The sequence below is a fragment of the Poecilia mexicana genome, unplaced genomic scaffold (assembly GCF_051168715.1).
Source record: "Poecilia mexicana isolate PSO_F unplaced genomic scaffold, ASM5116871v1 scaffold_6, whole genome shotgun sequence".
Taxonomy (NCBI): domain Eukaryota; kingdom Metazoa; phylum Chordata; class Actinopteri; order Cyprinodontiformes; family Poeciliidae; genus Poecilia; species Poecilia mexicana.
The window spans coordinates 11609761-11628918 of record NW_028263375.1 but is presented as its reverse complement, the minus strand read 5'-3'; the positions used below and the strand labels follow the sequence as shown (position 1 = coordinate 11628918).

Here is a 19158-nt window from a genome sequence, read left to right as displayed (position 1 = left end):
AAGGGGGAGATATGATGTCAAATCACTTTTGTTTGTTTTATTGTTGTAAAATTTTACTGAACTAGGTGAAGTGCTTGCTGTAGCTCTTCAGTTAGTAGACACTTTTGAAAGATGAATTATACAAAAAACTGCAAGAAATCACGATAAACAAAAAGAAAAATACAGAAGGGCCCACTAAAAACAATTGATCCACTGTCTTATGATGATGAAACAAGATTGGTATGAATGTCAAAGCTTGTTTTCTCAAGAGCTGATTTTATCTTGATTAAATAGTCAAACAGCAAAATAAATTAAAAACTGAAAATTTCCCTTGAAGAGACATTATATCACAGGTTAGTTTGCTTTTTTTTATAGCCCAGCTTGTACAACAATTTTTTGTCAATAAAACTGCAGGAGCACTCTTGTAGGAAAGAAGCTCATTACGCCAAACGTATGTGCTGAATGTCAAAGTTCAGCCAGGTAAACTAGAGAATCTCAGTTTTTTTCTTTTCTGTTGCTGCCAATTTCAGGTCCTTTACATCTTTTTCCTCTGTGTCCATTAGCACAGCTACATTATTTCTGCTTGGCTTGTCATGTGCAGCTGGTGGCATGGGACACCGCTGGACTCATGGCAGGTTTGAGAAGTAAGTGAGGCTAAAAAAAAAAAAAAAAAAAAAAAAAAAAAAAAGAGCAAAGTGTGGGTCAGATGAAGGACTGACGGGAAAAACTAAAAGGAGGTGTATGGGAAAGGTGGAGGTGGAGAAATCTCCTGGGAACTGTCTTCCTCTGGCAGGGTAAATTAAGCGAAGCGGAGCAGCAGGCTCAGAGCAGTTCCTCCAATGAAGAGCCCATTTGCTACATTTTGTAGGTTGTGAGCTGAATCCTGATGATAGGACAGAAGAGTCACATTGTGCCTCTGAGACCCCCAAACTCCTCACTCTCCTCCTGTGGATCACTCATCCAAGCCCCATCTCCACGACTGAATCTCTAGCCAAATCTCCAGAGACCTTATGTGCAAAAGGTCAGAAGCTTTCCGAACATGAGCGCGAGCAGCCAAACACAACATATGAATATGAATTATTTTGCACCCAAGATTGCGTGAATTTGTTGAGCAGTCTCATGCATGATAATGTGATATTAGGAGTGCTGAAAGTGTTTATACTGACACGTTTCCCCTTGTTGGATTAGAGGAGATTATGTCTTCTAGTAGAGCACATAGCTGAAAGCATCCAGTGAATTATTTATCATGAATTAAACCGTCATTTAGAGTAAAAAGAAAATGAGTACAGTTTTATCTGGGAATCTGCAGCACATGCAGCCTCTTTAAGTCGGAGATGTCACCATTATTTTGTATTTAAGTACACTGCTTCACAGCCGTTTCTTTACATTTCTTAAAACATTCAGCAGGATTTGAAAATCTAAAGAGGATGAGATTTACACACCTTCGTAGTTTCGTAGAAAGCATAGGTTTCTGCTGGTAGATCACTTCCTTCCTGTCTCCACTATTATCTTCAATTCTAATTCAGATCATGTGTCACTGGTAGTCTGCTTCAAAGATGATGCTTTTCAGCCAGGTATTGGTCCAAAGTGACTGATAGTTTCACCTACATCTGCTTGTGCAAGAATTCACAAATTGTAAAGTTTAAATTTTACATGATAGTTTTTGTTGTTTCTTTTTATGCTGACCAGAAAGCTGAAATTAAGTATTTATTTAATTTAGGAAGTTTTAAGTAACCAAACTTTTTTTTTCTATTTTGTCTCAAATATATTTAATTACAAATAATTAGTATGTATTATCAATAATAAGAAATGAAGGCCACCAGGAGAATGTTTAAAGTCTATCTTTACATTTAAATAATTACATTTGTAGAGTTACTACCTTTGCTGTAAAGATCCCTGATGACTTATACTTTACTCATGTGTTTTTGAGTGGCTCTCTTGAAATGGAGTAGGCAGTGATGTAAACACATTAAAATTCAAAAGACAGAGTTAGAGCTGTCCTGCCTCTCACCACATAGAGATTATGGCTACAGTGTATCTGATCTGATGTCTTAATGTAAAACCCACACAACACTCACAAGTCATTGTCTAACTAACAATAACAGAATGTGATTACTGTCAATTTTCAGCATTTGTTTTTCTTTGTTTTTCTGCTTTAAAACTACCTACCTTAGCCCATTTCCTATGACTACTTAGTAGTGACTCAGGTTGGATCCAGAGATGAACATTACTAATAACAATTCACACGCATGCACACACACGCACAAACACACACGTTTGTATTTCTACCCACATTAGGACTTTATATTTACTTCTGCTGATTTTTGTAAATGCAGCCTAATCCAGATAGACTCCCTAATTACGAGGCTTAATCCTATATTTACCCATGTAGGTTTGGAAATATGCCAGAATATTTAGGATAGCTAAACAAGTACTCTCACACACACTGATACCTAATTTTCCTCAGTGTAATAAATTAAGTTCTTTTTTTTTAACTGTGAGAGGAAGCTAGAATACACAGAGAGTACTCTGTATAGAACAATTCGGTACAGATTGTTTTGCACAACTGACTGCATGCAGAAAGACATCAAGGATTTGAAACTTAAAACTGTCTTACTGGAAGGAAATAGTACTACCAACTGTTCCAATTCTGGTTGTCTAAGCAAAAAAACAAATAAAAAAAAACTTTGTATTGTATAAAATGATCAGAAAGTGAAAAGCAGCTATAGTTTGATGAAGAATAAGAAAAGATATGAAATCCTGCCGAGGAACTCGTCAAGATTAGCTTAAAATAATATATGAAAACGTGGCTCCTTGAAACCAAAATGTGAAAACGTTTTGGTTTCAAATTTACATCTGAAAGATTTTTTTAGAAATATTTGTACTGGCATTAAAAAAAATCATTTAAACACTTTGGTGATTGGAAAATTCTGCTTTTTAAGGAAGTTTAAAACTATGTAAATTATAATTACCAATACTAATTGCTTTTAACATTTGGCAGAATGTAATAATCTCTTTGGCATGGTTCCCACTTAATAACTGGTCACACCTCAACAGAAGAAAGTCCTTCCTTCCCAGCACAGCCCAGCAGGAGCAGCAGGCACCGGCTAATGGAACAACAAACCCCACAGGAACCACACACATCCAGGGAAATGCGGCACAGTGAACTGCTTCTGCTATATTACTATAACATTTTGACAGAATAACTATCGAAAACACATTCATGCGTCCTCTCCATTTGTTGCGTTGAGTGACCTTTTTCAAAAAGTGATCACGATTATTTAAAGCAAGATGAAACGAGATGATCGATATCTTATCTGTTCAGTCAATCAGTGAGGCAATTCCCGCTGTCAGGCTGAGTTAGTGAGCAGTTACGAGAGGAGGTGGATGATGCTGATGATACTAAGGGAGGCGTGTATAGAAAGCAGGTTGTGGAATAGATTAACGTTTCTTCGACTGATTGCGCTCTGCAAACTGATGAGGCTGATTCTTAAATTGGAGGTGTTTATGCAGATACTGGCATTTTCTCATGTATTCATGGAGAGTAGCTCACACTTTAACAAGAGTATCATTTCAGTGAAAGTACACTTCTCAAATATTGCAATAATGACACGGCATGGAACACGATCTTCTTCTGTGCAGATTGTTTTGCACAATTGGCTGCATGCACGACAGAGAGGGCGCTTGAATGTCTTTACAACACTCAGCTGACAGGGAATCTCGAGTTCCCACTGACATGCAATGAGATTCCAATTCTTATTTGTAAGACATAAAAGGACTTTCCAGCTGTCCTCCCCATTTTGCCCGTGGGAGCCCCCCAGCAGAGACACGTTCTCATCTATAGTCATGATTGTCACCCTGTCGCTGCCCTTTCAATTAGATGCTCAATTTCATCCCTGTGTCCTATGGGAGTCACAACAACACCATTTCAGATTGGAATCTCCTCATTGTCACGCCACTCAAACAGAGGTGGACTCTGTTCTTAGCATCTATTCATTCTGACATTTTTCAGCAAGATAGGGGAACATGTGATAGAGCAGGGAACAATGATCGGCTTGATACAGCCTGACGGCGTAACTATGGGTTGTAAAGAGTGGTAAAACAGCAAATTTTTTAAAGCAGCACTCACTAGTCTCTAATCATTTCTTTTATCTTAAACAAAGATGATGGAGCTAAATGACACGAAGTGAAGAAAAGATATGTGCAGCTGGGAGTTTTAATATATGTTTGCCGGTGTTCAAGATATTAATGATCTTATTTAAAATCAGACTGCTGAAGCAATTAGGAACAACAAAATGCATTTTGTCTTGTATTTATTCAAAAAGTCTCTCACCAGGGCAGAGAGCAAAAACCAAAAAACCAGAGCAAGCTTCTTACAGATACAGTTTCACACATGTCAGCAACCTATTGAGAGAGGAAAAACCCCCTCTGCAGATGGCTGGTCCACTTCTTCTTTCCACGAAAGACAACGATCAGACAGTTTGTACCTAGATCAAATATAACATTTTCCTTTGTCAAACAGAAAGTATTCACACCCCAGAGGTCAAGCTTAAAGTTCTCCACTACACCAAACTGTTTTTTTTTTCTCTTCAGGAGTAATAATGTCTGGGCTAGCGATAGCATCAATAAATGCAGTTGCTGATTTAAATACTGAGTTACTGAGACTGTTGTTTATATAAAGGACAAGCATCTGCAACGTTTTATCTCCTGGTCCTAGAGATCAGCTCTTAATAGAGGATCTATGGTAAGGGTATGTGTGTCGTGCATTATCATGAATGACCATTTTAAGGTTGTATGAATCTCAGCTTAAACACAGCTTTTCCACTCGGGCCTCATTATTGTCATGGCACAGCCAAAAAGCTACAGTGTACACATCCATCACGGCCTAAAGTATTCAAATACCGTACTGTATTCCCCTCTGTGTTGGAATGTGGTGACAGTGATGGCCATTTCAATATAATTATTGTCATATTCACAAAATCATATGATCTCAAAACCAGTTGGAGATGAGCTTTATGACAATGTGCATAAAACAACCTCAAGAAGTTGAATTTCCTTAATGGTCCAACATAAGATGGGGTTGAGAGACATCTAGTGGTGAATATGCAGTGTTACATCCAGCCAGATCCCTAAGTTTATTGGTCAGCAAAGCGTTAGACTGGCACAAATACTGGAATCTGGTTTGCATTGTTTACTGGATTTGATTAGGCACAAAAAAGGTTTGTAGGAAAAAACAGTACACAGAGTTTATGTATTTGTATCTATGTATGTTCAGTATATTATAATGTTCTCAGTTACAATTATGTCTTCTGTTGTTTTCTATTTTTGGTACATATTACTTTGCTCATGTTATGTCAGTTGATATAATATGTAGCATTGTTTATTATTGTTTACATTGATAATATTGTTGGCAGAATTGATCATACTCAATGTCTGAAATCTATCTGGAATTGTTTCTGCTTAAAATAATTCAAACTGAAACAAAAATCTTAAAATCACTGCAGTGTTCATGTTTTTGTCATGTCAAAACAACTACAATAGTGATAATTGCTACCCACTGATGAATGCACACAATAAAGATATCGGAAATTCATAGCAACTCTGTGACTTGGGACAAATTAAATATCTGCAACATTTAAAAGGACAGACAAAATAATGAAGACACAGCTGATGATGCCTTAGGCAAAAAAAAAAACAACAACCAGTTTTTATCGTGACTCTAGTCTCTGGTGAATCAAAACGATAAAAACTAGTGGAAAGTTAACAGATGAAAGCATCTTGCTGACTGAAAATCCTTGTGAATGTCTGGCTGTTCTCAAGCAGACAGTGCTGTTTTGCGATCAGGCGGCTCTTTTAGGCCATGGACCCTGATAAACTCATTGGACATAACAACTCTTATCTCCTGAAGGCCAGTCTGTGGCCTTCACTGAAAAGATGCTCCCGAAGGTCTCTTTACTGACGTTAAAACCAACCGACTGCATTTAAGTCCCATCTCCAAAGGAATCCAGTCAATTTTAACTCGAGCTGATGTAACCTTTGATTGTTCAGAGAGCTGACATTTCAATACCTCTAAATGCAAAGAGTGATTAAAATATGAGGAATACATTGGTGGAAAAACTTTCTTTTTTTTTGGTTTAAATGTAATCGACAAAAACAAAAACAATGGCGGACAGGAAACTCCTCTGTCTTTGAGCTGCAGATTGAGGGATTCCAAGTGGATACAGTAACCACTCTGCATTACATTTGTCTCCTATTATAAGTGAATTATTGCAGGAACAACTGTAGCATCACCAATAACAGTCATTCTGGGAAAGTCATAGGGAATATGAACCAGAGAAGGTAAAAAGATCAGCAGACAGTCCCTTTATGATAACAAATTAGAGAAAGCTTCTTTATGTAAAAATAAGCTTTTAATTGAAATGTTGTGATAATAATGTATACAGATATGATGCCACAATATGCAGTTTGGAGGATGAAGAAAGCAGCAATGAGGCTTAGTTTTTATTTTTTTATCTTTTGTCTTTAAGTAAGGCTTTGAATAAGATGCCCTTAAATTACAGTTGTGTTCAGATATTTTTGTTGTTTTGTTAAGTTTATTGTCTGCCTCTCTATATAAATATATTTACTGAGCTTCAGGCAGTGCAGAATTATAAAGCTGGGAAAGAAATGCAGGCCAACTATGAGAAACTAGCACATTCTTCAAAGTGAAAGAATGTACCCATCTCAAGTATGCAAATAAATCTCCTGTAACTAGTAATTTATTCTAGTATCAGTAAATACCTGGAAAAGCAAAAGTGTTTCATAGCAAAAATTAAACAGTGCATCAGTTTTGCTATTTATTCCTTATCGGTTTGAACAAATATACATAAATATATTACAGTAATGAGATGGAATCCAGTTTTTGGTCACACAGACCAGCAAGCCACTGTTAAATCAAAGTATTTACTAAGCTGTGCACAGCAAATATGACTACTGAACCTCTGAGGTAAAATTTTTAGCTTTTTCATAAGGAATTTAAGACGTTTAAAAGTGCAATCCTTCTGGAAACCCATAAAAGGGGCTACTTAAAAGAGAACAGCTTCACATGCACCAGAAATTTCCTAAATGCTTTACTGACTGACTTGCAGAGGTTTCAGAGTTAATATTATAGGCTTATCTGGCAACAGAATGAGTTCAAACATACTCTGCACTTCCACATTGCGCTGCTTCTCAATTCGGAAGTTTTCAAGCATCTGCAAAAGAGAACAAAAACACAAAGCAGTGAATACAACCTGTTCTGCATAATGAGGTAAAACTGCTCTTTTTTACTTTTCTGCATGGCTCACGTGGATAAGAAAGATCTGCATCTCCGTCTCGGCTATCCTGCGTCCCAGACACTGACGGGGACCGAAACCGAAGCCCAGGCTTCTGAAGTATTGCGTCTCGGTCCTCAGCCAGCGAGACGGAAGGTACTGCTCCGGACGGAAGAACACCTTGGGGTCTCTGCCCATCGCATAAAGCCCTAACTGGACCAAGGTCTAAAACACAAAGATGCACTGACAAAACAAAACTGTTGCAATAAAAATGCTCAAAACGTATGAATGTATAAGTGCTCCTTACCCCAGCTGGGATGTGATAATTTTGAATAATTATGTCTTCAGCTATGTATCTTTGCAGGCTTACTGCAACTGGGTGCAACCTGAAAAGTAGGTATTGCAAAAAAAAACTAAAAAAAATTAGATAGGGTGATGGAAATTTTTTTTTATTTTTTTTTTTAGCAAAATAATAATAGTTAAAGTACTTATTGGAAGAAATAAAACAAATGGAAAATGAACTGAACCTATATTGTGCTTTTCCAGTCATATGGTCCACTCAGAGAGCTTTATGCTAGAGACGCATTGACTCATTCACATTGACAAACACATTTATGCACTGATACACACATCAGTAGACAACTTGGGGTTAGTTGACTTACCCAAGAGCTCATCAACATATGACTGGACAAAGCTGGAATTTAACCTACCTTAGCAATTGTAAGACAACCACTTTACCCAATGATCCACAGAAAAAAAAGGTTGAAACAATTTTAATATTCAGACCTGTCAAAACTGTTTTTTTTTTGTTTTGTTTTGTTTTGTTTTTTTTACCTGAGTGTTTCTTTAAGAGCGCCTTTCACCAAAGGAATCCTCTTCAGCATGTCCAGCATGTCCCCCTGGCTTGCAGTCCGAGCCGCAGCAACCTCTGCCCTCAGCTCCTCCTGGAGGTTTGGGTGTCTGGCTAATTCATACAGCGTCCATAGGAGCGTTATGGAAGTCTAAGGAATTAAAAAAAAAAAAATTGCTAAATTGTCTTTCTTACTGAAGCAAGAAAGACACTGTGTCCATCTTTTTTTCTTTTTTTTTGTCTTACAGTGTCCACTCCTCCAGCCATTAGTTCAGTCACACTGGCCTTGATGTCTTCAATGGACAGCTTGTCCAACAGAAGCAAGCTGGCCAACACTCCTGGGTATTCCTTGGACGTTTCTGTTTCCTGACGCAGCTGCCTATAGATGTTCTGGATGCAGCGGTCAGCTGATACACCAAAATCAGATATAGAATTATAAAGAAAAAAAGAACTACAATGTAAAATAAACTTTGCAATTGAAAACACTATTGATGATATGATATCACCTTGATTAAATATTCCATCCCACGCCTGTACGTGGTCCCGCCACACCTTTGCTCCGACCTGCCTCAGCAGAGCAGGAGGAATGTACAGCATGGGGGAAGTGGTCTTGAACATGAGTGTGATGCAGTCTATAAAGCGCTGAGCTTCAGGGTCAATGTAATCCAGCATCAGGCCCAGCCGCTCCCCGTAGAGCACTGAGCTCACCGCTGCGAAGGACAGAATAAAAATTAGATAAAGCGTTTGTGGAAAAACAAGTTGAAGTGAAAACGGGCTTACACTCTAGAGCATATTTGAAAAGTTCTTGAGACAAGTCTGTGGTCCATTTGTTCTGGCCACTTCGTTGAATTTTTTTGTGAACTCTGGCCACAAAATCCTGGCCCACGTCGTCCAGCAGTGGCACAAAGTTTTCCAGCATCTTCATGGAAATCACCTCCTTGTTAAGAATCACCCGGTTGTTTCTCCAGTCTTCACCGTTCCTATCGAATGAACATATGCTGAATTAAAAGCTCAGAGCGTTTCGACAAACAACGCCTGACCTTGCAGATATTACAGCAAAAGCTCTTACTTCAGGAGAACCCCATATTTGCGGTTCCTGTAGTCTCTGTATGACGTCCATGCTTCAACTTTCAGCCTTTTAGGATAGTGGCCCTCTGCTTTAAAGAGAATTGCAGCATCCTCTGGTTTGATGATATTTACACTTTCATAATAACCTATTTTCTCCCTGTTTTACAAAATACAAAAATGAAAAAAATCAAACTGCATCAGTCGCTTGTTGTTGGATTAGGTGATCTTGTGGAGTAAAACTCTCAACTACTTTTAATCAACATTTACCCTGAAGTCAGTGAAATATTTTTTTATTTTTTTTCCCCAGAAGAACAGACTAACGTATAGATATTTTACCTGTAAATGGGTCCAAATGTGTTGAAGTTCTGCAGCATGATACGGTGAAGGTTTCTAAAGCCATTCAGTTTCCAGAAGTTGTACAGGTTGACCACCCCGTTCTTCCAGAGTCCAGGAATCTCACTGAATGGCCGGACGATGCTGCTGCTCTCCGGGTACGCCTGCCGGATCGCCGGCATGCTGCTGCTGCTGCGAACGCCCGAGGCGACCGGCTCCTCCATGCAGGACAGGGGCAGCGCCACGGGGCTCCGCCACATACTTAACCTGGCCATCTCAGCAACAAAACGCTCACAATTCCCAACAGCTTCTCTGGCTCACTTAGTGCCTCCCTCTCAAACAAGGCTGCAGGAGGCTGGTCCACAAAGTCAGCCCTCCTTTTTGTACTGATCAAGGCTCTTCCGTACTAAATAGCAGAACACACCAACAGTACACTGTGTCAAACGATGACACTGAGCAACAGCGTCAAAATAATGTAAAAGGACTTTTTTTAAGTTGAATTAAAAGAAATTTATATAGTAAAAAAAATTATTTTGTGTATCTTGTCGAGAAGCAAAGAAAAAAAAACAGTTTTAGTTTAGTTTTAATAACTTTAATCAAAAACATATATTAAAACGTATTGAATTTACATGTACAATTTAAGCATCCGTCTAAGAGCAAAACAAAGTTACAGTAGAAGCTACTCTTTAAGCTGCTTTATGAGTTCTTCCAGCTTCATGGCCGTCTTGACGTCTCCCTGCACCTTGAGCTTGCCGCTGGTGTACGCGGCGAACGGTCGCAGCCTCCCTTGGAACATGTCCACGAGGTCGCAATCGCTCATGCTCAAAGTCACATCAGGCTCTTGACATAAGGACCCTGACCCAGCTGCGCCACTACCTGCAACACACACACACACAAAATACAAGTTTAAGAGCTTTTACTTAGATAGAAATCCCAATAAACTGAACTGTACTGCATTGGAAATTGGATTGAATTGGAAAATATGCCAACTGAATTGAACTGATAACATATTTCTGTTTATGTTTTTCTCATGTAAAAGTTCCTATCCTAGATTTTGTTTCAAGATATCAAACCAGGCAAATCTGAAATTTATTCATCTTTGAATTATATAAATGGATAAAACTATTTGCTGTTATAGAGCACCACAAATGAAGCCAAGACCTAAACACAGCTAGTCACTTGAGATGGAGATGATGCATTTTAAAGTTAACACCCTGCTTCCCGACTTTATCTATCCACCTGCTTATGATCAAATCCCCATTATTTTGCAGGTTTTGCATTTCACTTTAGGATAATTTTATAGCTTTATAGGTTTCTACTTTTGAATGCTAAACATTCAAAAGTAATGTTTAGTAAGTAAGTCTACAAGTTAAACTTGGCATGGTAGCTTTATTTTTAGACATACATGGTTAATGGAAGCTTTCCATTTCAAAATTTCTATATTTTTTTCCAAGTACTTTGTATGAACACACTAATCTGAGGTTGGTCATGCATCTCTTTTTTCCAAATCTATGGACTATATTCAGCTAATGTTGTAAACTTAAACACTTCCCCTGCACAACTTATCAAAATCAAAGACTCATATTCCATTTTCAATAACCCCAAATAGATTAAGTTTCATATTCGGTTCTAAGCTCTAAACTGCTCACCTTGAGTTAAATCCAGGTAGTACTGACGCTGCTGTCCATCAGCAGTGCTGATCTCAAACTGGAAACAAGCCCTAACCTGTTGGACCAAAGTCTCAGAAAGGAGCATCTGGACTCTACTGAGCAACTCCTCAACAGAACCTGGCGTGACCACGGCAACTTCAGCCTCACTACTGAGCTCATTCATTAATGTCAGACTGTCCTCTGAAAAGAAGAAGTTCACATTAAAACAGCTAATAGAATTTACACATACAGCACAAGAAAAAAAATGCTTAATCTTACTATGTTGAGGATGTGAACTTCCACTGTGACTAAGAAAGTGCATGGCCAGCTGCTGAATGGAGTCAGTGAGGCCTTCGGGTCCAGGTGCAGACGGTAGAGAAGCAGGTGTGGTGAGGGGTGCAGCTTGGCCTTCTCCTTGGGCTTTGAGTAGAGAACCAAAGGTAAGTTCCACCCGATCAACTTCGAGCCCCCATGGATGAGTCATCTCATTTATGTCCATCTGTGGAGAATAGAAGCATATTTCAGAACAGGATTAACTAATTCCATAAGGCTCAAGTACAAGATTATATAAATAGTGAACACATGAGACTTTTGAGACAAGGTTAGGTAATATAAAATGCCTTAAAAAATTACGTGACCCCTTACAAATTTTATCTGCTTTTGTTTTTCCGTCACGTCAACCAGGCTGTATGTGGACAGGTAATCCTCATTCAGATAAATTATGAATTGTGCTGACCGGGTCCGGCACAAACAGGAGTCACTTTGAACAGAACCACTTTGACAACATAAAGTAGTTTATTAGAGCTAAAAAGGCAACACATTGTGGTCTGACCTAAAGAAGATACACAGTAATCTATCTTCAGCATCAGTATCTTAACAGTTGGTGAAACTATAAATAAAGATTCTTGTCCTCATTTTTATTTACTCATGAATATTATGTTAGCACTAAATATTTAAGCATCCAGTGAAGTATAACAAACGGCTCATGTTTGAACTTACACCAAGATATTCCTCTAGTTTCAGTCTCTCGGTTTGAATTTCCCTGATGGTCTTCTTGGACAGGCTGTGGGTCAAAGCGTTCTGCGCAGTCATCCTGGTGGAGGCATTCAGGTCCTGGACCGACACCACTGACATGACTGGGTTCCAGATCCTGAACTGGATGTCTGCTCCCACTAACAACACGCCACCATCCCGAGTAATCACCTAATGGGGCAGAGTTACACTTTACATTTGAAGTCAAGAAAAATAGGCCATATTAGTTGTTATCTTTGTTTCTAATATTCTTTATATTCATGGAAAAACATTTTCTGGTGCTATTTTTGATTATGAACAAATCCTCTAGAGTAATAAGAATATATTTTGACCTTTTGGCTGAATAAGGGACTATTACAGGCTTTTTATCAGATTTTATGTTAGCCATAAAAACAAGTAAAACATAAACCAACAAAATATTGGCTGAACTTTGATAAAGATATGACGTGTAAAAAAAAATAAATAAAAATTAAAAGACAAAGCAGAGATAAAGTAGATATTGGATTTGATTTTCCTTTTACTCAACATATTGAGTAAAAACAACCTTGTTTGGTCATAGTTATATTCCTTGACATGTTGAACGCCAATCCAAACAGCTCTTCTGGTTAGGTTTACCTGACATGGGGGGATGTTAAAGGCTCGGGTTCTCAGGTCCACTCTCTGCCACTGATCAATGAGGGGCAGCACCAGCACAACCCCGGGGCCTTTAGGGGGACAAACCCGACCCAGACGGAACACTACGACCCTCTGGTAGTTCGGGACAGTCTGCGTGCAGAATGAGTCCATCTTGGTCAACTTCAACTAACAAATGGGTCGAGATACTGATGAGGCGTGGTGAAAGGTAATATCACTGTACCTTTAGAACAAACCATCCTGTTACTGGGAAGGCTATGAAGGTGCAGATGTAAACGAGGAAGATCACAATCAGGTTGCAGATCCAAGACACCCAGCCCTGAGAGGCATCTTAAAGAAAAGCATCATCAGAAACTCTGTACACTATAAAATAGCACTAATCATACCTAAAAACATCCAACAGCTAACAGTAGCTAAAAACTTACCAGTAAAGTCGTTCGCAGAGATATTTGGGATGTAATCAAAGGAAAGTCCTTTATGATAGCCTGGCTGTGAAAAGCTGTGAGAGTTCACAAACAAACCAGGAGTCTTCTGGGAGCTTGAATCCCTCTGCGGAAGCAGCTGATACGACCTGCCGAACATCCCCCCGGAAAATACGGCTTATTTCACCATTAAAGCCACAACATGATACTTTAAAAGTTTCTGTCAATTAGACGCCGCCTGGTTGAAGAAAACCAATTCGTTTTAACAGAATTAGCTTGGTACTTTGGAATAACTAGCCACTGTCTTCTTCTGGGAGTTAACGGTGGTACCCATCTGTTAATGTGCTCACCACTGCCACCTAATGTTTCTGTTTCTCAGATGAAGCTTGCACACCAGGAAGAAGTTGGATCTTCTTTTTCTGCACAGATTTCATTGTTTACACTTTAAAAAATTAAAAGAAAAAAAAAGAAGAGATGAACGTTTCAGAACCTCCATAAAAGTAACATTTTTGACACATAAATAAAATGTTTACAGGAAATTAAAAAATACTTGCTTTGGAGTTTCTGGTATGCTCCAAAAAACTCTTTAATGTTCATTTGTGACTTTTCATTACAAAGTCACAAATGACTTTGTAAGTAATTTGTAAATTACTTAGCTTATTTAACTTGATTAGCTCCTCTGTTAACCCATTATTTGGCCCAGATTGTCCTTTTTGTTATGATTTTATTATGTTCCGTTATTGTTTTTGTTTTGTTTTGTTTTGTTTTGTTTTGTTTTGTTTTGTTTTGTTGTTGTTGTTTTAATAAAGAGCAAAGAATTTACACTGCATGTAGGGAAATAAGACAAATAAACACATGATTTCAAATTTTATTGGAGAAAAAGATATTCACAACATGAAACAAGGATACATTTGGGGAAGCTTCATTTTATGCTTGTTTAGTTCTTGAACATATCACACAGTAACTTCTCCATGGGTGTGTTGCCAATTGTCCTGTGAAAGAACAGCTGTTCTATCTTACGTGGACTCAAGAAGTGGAGAGATGGCAGCAGAAGTAACAGCCTCCCAAACCTTGTTGAGCAAGAGCAAAAAGTGTTTTATTTTTTCTCCCTTTTTTATTTTCAAACATGCTTGAAGATCTTTGTAATATTTTAAAGATACAGTTTGTCACCTTGAAGCATTGCCAGGGTACACCAACTGAATGTGCTGGCTCAATAGCAAGTGGGACTGGTCCTGCAAGTTTTCAACCTGGCTGGCATCTTTGAGGTTGCGCGTCTCTGTGCCGGGTAATCAAAAAGCAAAGATGATACGGATTATCAAATTTACAGAATACACAGTGGTTTTGTATGTAGTTGGAGTTTTATTTACCTGGCTTGAACAAAACTATTGCTTTAAGACAGGCAAATTCAGTAGGGTCGACAACCAGAGCCTTGAAGCGACTGAATACATCATCAAGAATCTGCATCTCAGATGAGACGAGGTTGGTCTTAACCTCACGAGTGGGGGAAAGTTCTGGAGACAGAATTAAACATCTGTCCACAGGTAGAGACATCTGGATGGCACACAGAAGGAACATCTCACTCCAAGCTTCTTCCAGCAGAATCACCTTGAGATTTTACAGAAATGTGTAATATTAGAAGACAGAAGCCAAAAACCTAGAGCAGAGGTCTGAAACTCCATCCCTCAAGTGCCACTGTAACTTTTGAATGTGTCTCTATTCCAACACACCTGCATCAAATGAATGGAAAATGACTAAACCTTTGCAAAACTCACTGACATGCCAGTGAAGTAATCCAGCCTCTTGACTCAAGTGTGTTGGAACAGGGAAGCATCCAAAGGTTGCAGGAGAGTGGCACTGGAGAACATGGCGTCATAGTCCCCTGACCTACAATCCACCTCACCTGGTCTCGAAAAGGCAAATGAGCAAAAACGGGCAAATTCTTTGCCCACTTCACAGACATGAAGAGAAGTCGAGCTGCTGTTTCGTCAAAACTTTCTGAAGAGCCGGAGATGGATGTAAGCCTGGCGCGGTCTAATGAAGAGTTGTCCTTCTCTGCATCGTTTGTTGTCACATCAATATTTTCCTCATCTATGAGCAAAAAAAAAAAAAAAAATGCAAGAAACAGAATCCTGTAGAAGCCGAGATTAATACAATACATACATATGTATATCGCTTCCCACTGTATCAGTAATTCGTCCATATTTCCAATGACCTTACCATCCTCTGGCTCCAGTTTGGTACAAGTTTCTGCTGTCAGCAAGCTGACCATGAAGCAGTGAGTTTTTTGGTTGCTGCTGGGTTGTACAGATGCAGAACCGGGATCAGGCAATGTGACCAGAGGTCTAAATCCAACAGATGAGTAGAGGCCGGAAGTGGTGAGCTCCTGTGTGCTAATGAGGTCTTCCCTCTTGGCCTCCACATCTATGGAATCGAGACTGACATGCGTAGTGCTTCGAGGCTGACGCTCACTCTGCACTGCTGCCAAAGACAAAATGGAAGATGTATAGTTTCAACAAAAGTTAAAATAACATACATGTCACTGAAGACGTAAAATCAACTCAAAACAAAATATCTTACCATCTTTGTTCATTCCAGCTTGGAGACACTTCTTTAGTCGGCAGGCTTGGCACTGGTTCCTGTGAGCTTTGTCAACAGGACATTTGCCTGTCCCAGCCTGACACCTGTGAGGTTAATAAAAACACATGCATAAGTCTTAAAATAACTGATTTAGAAAATACTTCATATTCAACTGGACTTATTTGTTACTGTCCTTGCAATACAACATTTATTGCATGAGCCCTCACTCACCTGTAGATGAGTCTTCTTCGTACACTGCGTTTAAAGAAGCCGCTGCAGCCGTTGCAGGCATATATGCCATAGTGTTTGCCGCTGCTTGAATCAGAGCAGACTTTGCAAAGCAAGGCTTGACCGAGAGCTTTAAGAGGACTTTTATCTGCACAGAATAAATGGCCAAAGGGAATCTTTTAAACAAATGCTTAATCTTTAGAAATATTACATTTATATATTTGTTAAGTTTGTTATGAAGCCTTGCAGCAACCAGTAATTGTAATCATGGACAAAATCGTAACGCAAGGTGTAATGTTATAACTTAGGCTGTTTCAAACGTCTTAAAGACAGTAATGTAATGTGGTTGTAGAGCTAATGATCCGATATATTCATCAGAGAATTGTGACAACCTTGTGGAAGGATACCCCAATTTTTTTACCCATGTCTTTCAGCTTAATAGTCAGTTCCATCAAAGGAACTATTTGTAAACTTCTGAATTTAAGAAAGCTAATATAAAAGTCTGTCATTAGCAAATAGTTTTTGGCAATCCTGCTGACTCAAAACTAGGAAAAGTTCTGTTTGATTTAGTGTCAGACATGGAAAAAAAAATTATATATATATATATATATATAGTCTTATATTTACTGAACATGTTTCTCAATATAATGCAAATAATACGGTAACTTAATTGGTTTGTATGTCATGGAGAAAAAAAAAATGAATTCATACCTTGTTGAATTCCATCTAGGCTCTGTTTTGTGAAGTTGCTGGAGCGATCCTGTGAAAAAAGATCTACTTTAATCACCTGGTCTTCCATTATTTATTGTACCACTATACGTGAATATGGAAATTAAATCTTTTAGAGGAAGAACAGACTAATCAAAAATCAATCACGGAATAGAAAAATGATTTTTTTTTTTGTTAATAAAATCACCCAACACAAACTGTCTGATGTAATGCCGGGTCACTGCCAGATCTGCCAGAGTGAGTGTGAGAACTTGAGTCGTCTGGGGGCTTTCATGAGGAGGACAAGAAGATTAACACCAGTCGCTGTGTAAGCAAATACCAATGTGTCATCCTCTTAATCTTTACTGTGCTAAAGATTGGTGTGGTCTTTGCAAAGTAGTCAACAGTGGAGAACCAATGTCTCAACAAGTACTGAAAACACTTCTTCCAAAAGAGAAGCTGAACTACTTCTCTTTAGCAAGGAAGACAGGTTTTTAACATCAAAATAAAATCCAGAATGTAATATTTTAAAAGGTCTTTTGAGTCAAAGACCTAATGGAGGCAAAATCAATCTAGCAATTAAGCCCATGTGTGGATAGAGAAAAGATGCATCAGAGAATATTAATATCAAAGACATGCCACTATTGTGGGAAAACATGCCATTGCAACAGTGCACTTTTTTTAAGTTCAAGTTTAAACGGTCCAAATGAGGCCAGTTTAAACTTATAACTTCTGATTTAGTTTTACACTGGATTTTTATCATAATCCTGAATCTGATTTCCCTGGTTTATCTAAACAGCTCAACAGTCCAGATGTAGGCAGGACTAACATGCTGCAACCATCAGCAAAGGGCTACTTTGAGGTTTAACTACTGAGGATAGCGGTCACGTTCCTTCACACCTGAGTCCTGGGACTCTTTTGAAGATACGTGTCAATCATCTTTAGCAGCGGGCCACCATGAGCCAAGTGATTATGTATTTAGTGGAAACTTTTATCACAACAGATCCCTGCAGGTGAATCAACGCACGTCACTGGAAAAAACCCTTGCTCATTCCCTTGTTTTTTTTCCATTCTTATATTCATAGCTCATTATTTATTGACTGCTTGTTTTTAAATGTGTTTTTACATTGTGCACAGCTATAGCATTCTGAGCCTAGAGTGAAATCCTGCACATGAATGGAGTTTAGAAGAGATTATGTGCAAGACATAACTTTATTGTCCTTGAGAAGATGCCCTTGAATGGTAGTTTGCAAACCTCTGCATCACTCTAAGCAGCTTTTGGATGTAATCTCTTTTTAGCTATTGTCAAAGAGTGAGCTTAACTTTTCGAGTTGTTACCTTTCTCTTTATGCATATGGAGCAGGTGGAGTAAGGTTGCTGAAGCAAAACTGATTATTGTATTTTTTTAAGTGTTTTATTTTAATGTATGACTTTGGAAAAGGCATAAATGAATGGTAATAGTTTTTCTGTCATAAATAAACTTTGGCTAGTTTGTGGTCAGCAATTCCTGACTTCCAGCCGAACATTATTCACAACCTCACTCTGCCCTCACCCCTCCTCCAGAACAGATAAAGTAGAAGGACTGAGGTGTCAGCACTCTGGCTTTTAGGGATTGCCGTCTCTTGCCATCTGCTGTCATTCACTGTAATCCATCTGATGGCTAAATCAATGAACAGTTTCTGTAAAACCAAAACCATAGGCCATGCACTGCATAGTTTGCTTTGAAATAAAAAAGAAGACCAAGACAGTTTAGCTGTAGTAGCAAAATGATGGATGTGGACTTAAAAGCTCCATGCAGCTTTTAAGTCCACATCCATACATGCTCATAATTGCCAGCATGTATCTGGTCTTTACAGGGACACAGACATTGTCAGATCCTGATATGAAATTAAAGCAATACTCATGTGTTGGAGATGCTCTGTGTGTGGCATTTTATGACTTTACCAGTCACAAGAAATGTAATAGTAAGAGCTCTTCAGGGGTCAAATTATTTGTCAGTTAAAGTTTGCATAATATTATTTTCACTGGTTAAAAAAGTAGGAAAAACCAAAGAAAACAAATAGTGTTTCTCTATGCCCGAAAGCATTTCAACAGGATTTTAAGGTTTGAAATATAATGTGACTCTTTAAAAAAAAAAAAAAAACAACTAAAGAGTTTAGTAAGACTGAGTTGTTGTGTTGTTGTTCTTTGTCAAAAATTAGATGGGTTTATTGACTCAGCTTCATCCAAATATTATGAGTAACCCCATGGCAATTTACAAGGTTTGCTTTTAGATCCCGCCCTCTTAATCTTTTTTTTTATTGCACTACAACTGGGAGGTATCATGAGAAACCATTTCATTACCTTAACAGCTATGTTAATGAAGCTATTTTAAACCATGGTTTCAT

General features: G+C 38.4%; 3 protein-coding genes across 3 annotated transcripts; all 3 read right to left on the bottom strand.

The window, feature by feature from the left end:
* Window positions 1-6367: 6367 nt before the first annotated feature.
* Window positions 6368-10006, bottom strand: cyp11a1.2 (cytochrome P450 family 11 subfamily A member 1, tandem duplicate 2). Its single transcript, XM_015002534.2, has 9 exons — window positions 9526-10006; window positions 9191-9346; window positions 8902-9101; window positions 8628-8831; window positions 8368-8528; window positions 8106-8272; window positions 7579-7657; window positions 7305-7496; window positions 6368-7211 (listed from the first exon to the last, which is right to left on the bottom strand). The coding sequence occupies exons 1-9, from the start codon at window positions 9795-9797 to the stop codon at window positions 7089-7091; spliced, it is 1554 nt and encodes a 517-aa protein (XP_014858020.1). The 5' UTR covers window positions 9798-10006; the 3' UTR covers window positions 6368-7088.
* An 86-nt stretch (window positions 10007-10092) lies between these two features.
* Window positions 10093-13573, bottom strand: stoml1 (stomatin (EPB72)-like 1). The gene is made up of 7 exons (XM_015002533.2): window positions 13262-13573; window positions 13060-13166; window positions 12819-12968; window positions 12171-12374; window positions 11451-11670; window positions 11172-11372; window positions 10093-10398 (listed from the first exon to the last, which is right to left on the bottom strand). Exons 1-7 carry the CDS (start codon window positions 13416-13418, stop codon window positions 10202-10204), a joined length of 1236 nt encoding a protein of 411 aa, XP_014858019.1. The 5' UTR covers window positions 13419-13573; the 3' UTR covers window positions 10093-10201.
* A 110-nt stretch (window positions 13574-13683) lies between these two features.
* Window positions 13684-17044, bottom strand: LOC106927150 (photoreceptor-specific nuclear receptor). The gene is made up of 8 exons (XM_015002505.2): window positions 16775-17044; window positions 16067-16211; window positions 15836-15939; window positions 15476-15736; window positions 15159-15346; window positions 14626-14863; window positions 14429-14534; window positions 13684-14328 (listed from the first exon to the last, which is right to left on the bottom strand). Exons 1-8 carry the CDS (start codon window positions 16860-16862, stop codon window positions 14196-14198), a joined length of 1263 nt encoding a protein of 420 aa, XP_014857991.1. The 5' UTR covers window positions 16863-17044; the 3' UTR covers window positions 13684-14195.
* Window positions 17045-19158: the final 2114 nt, after the last annotated feature.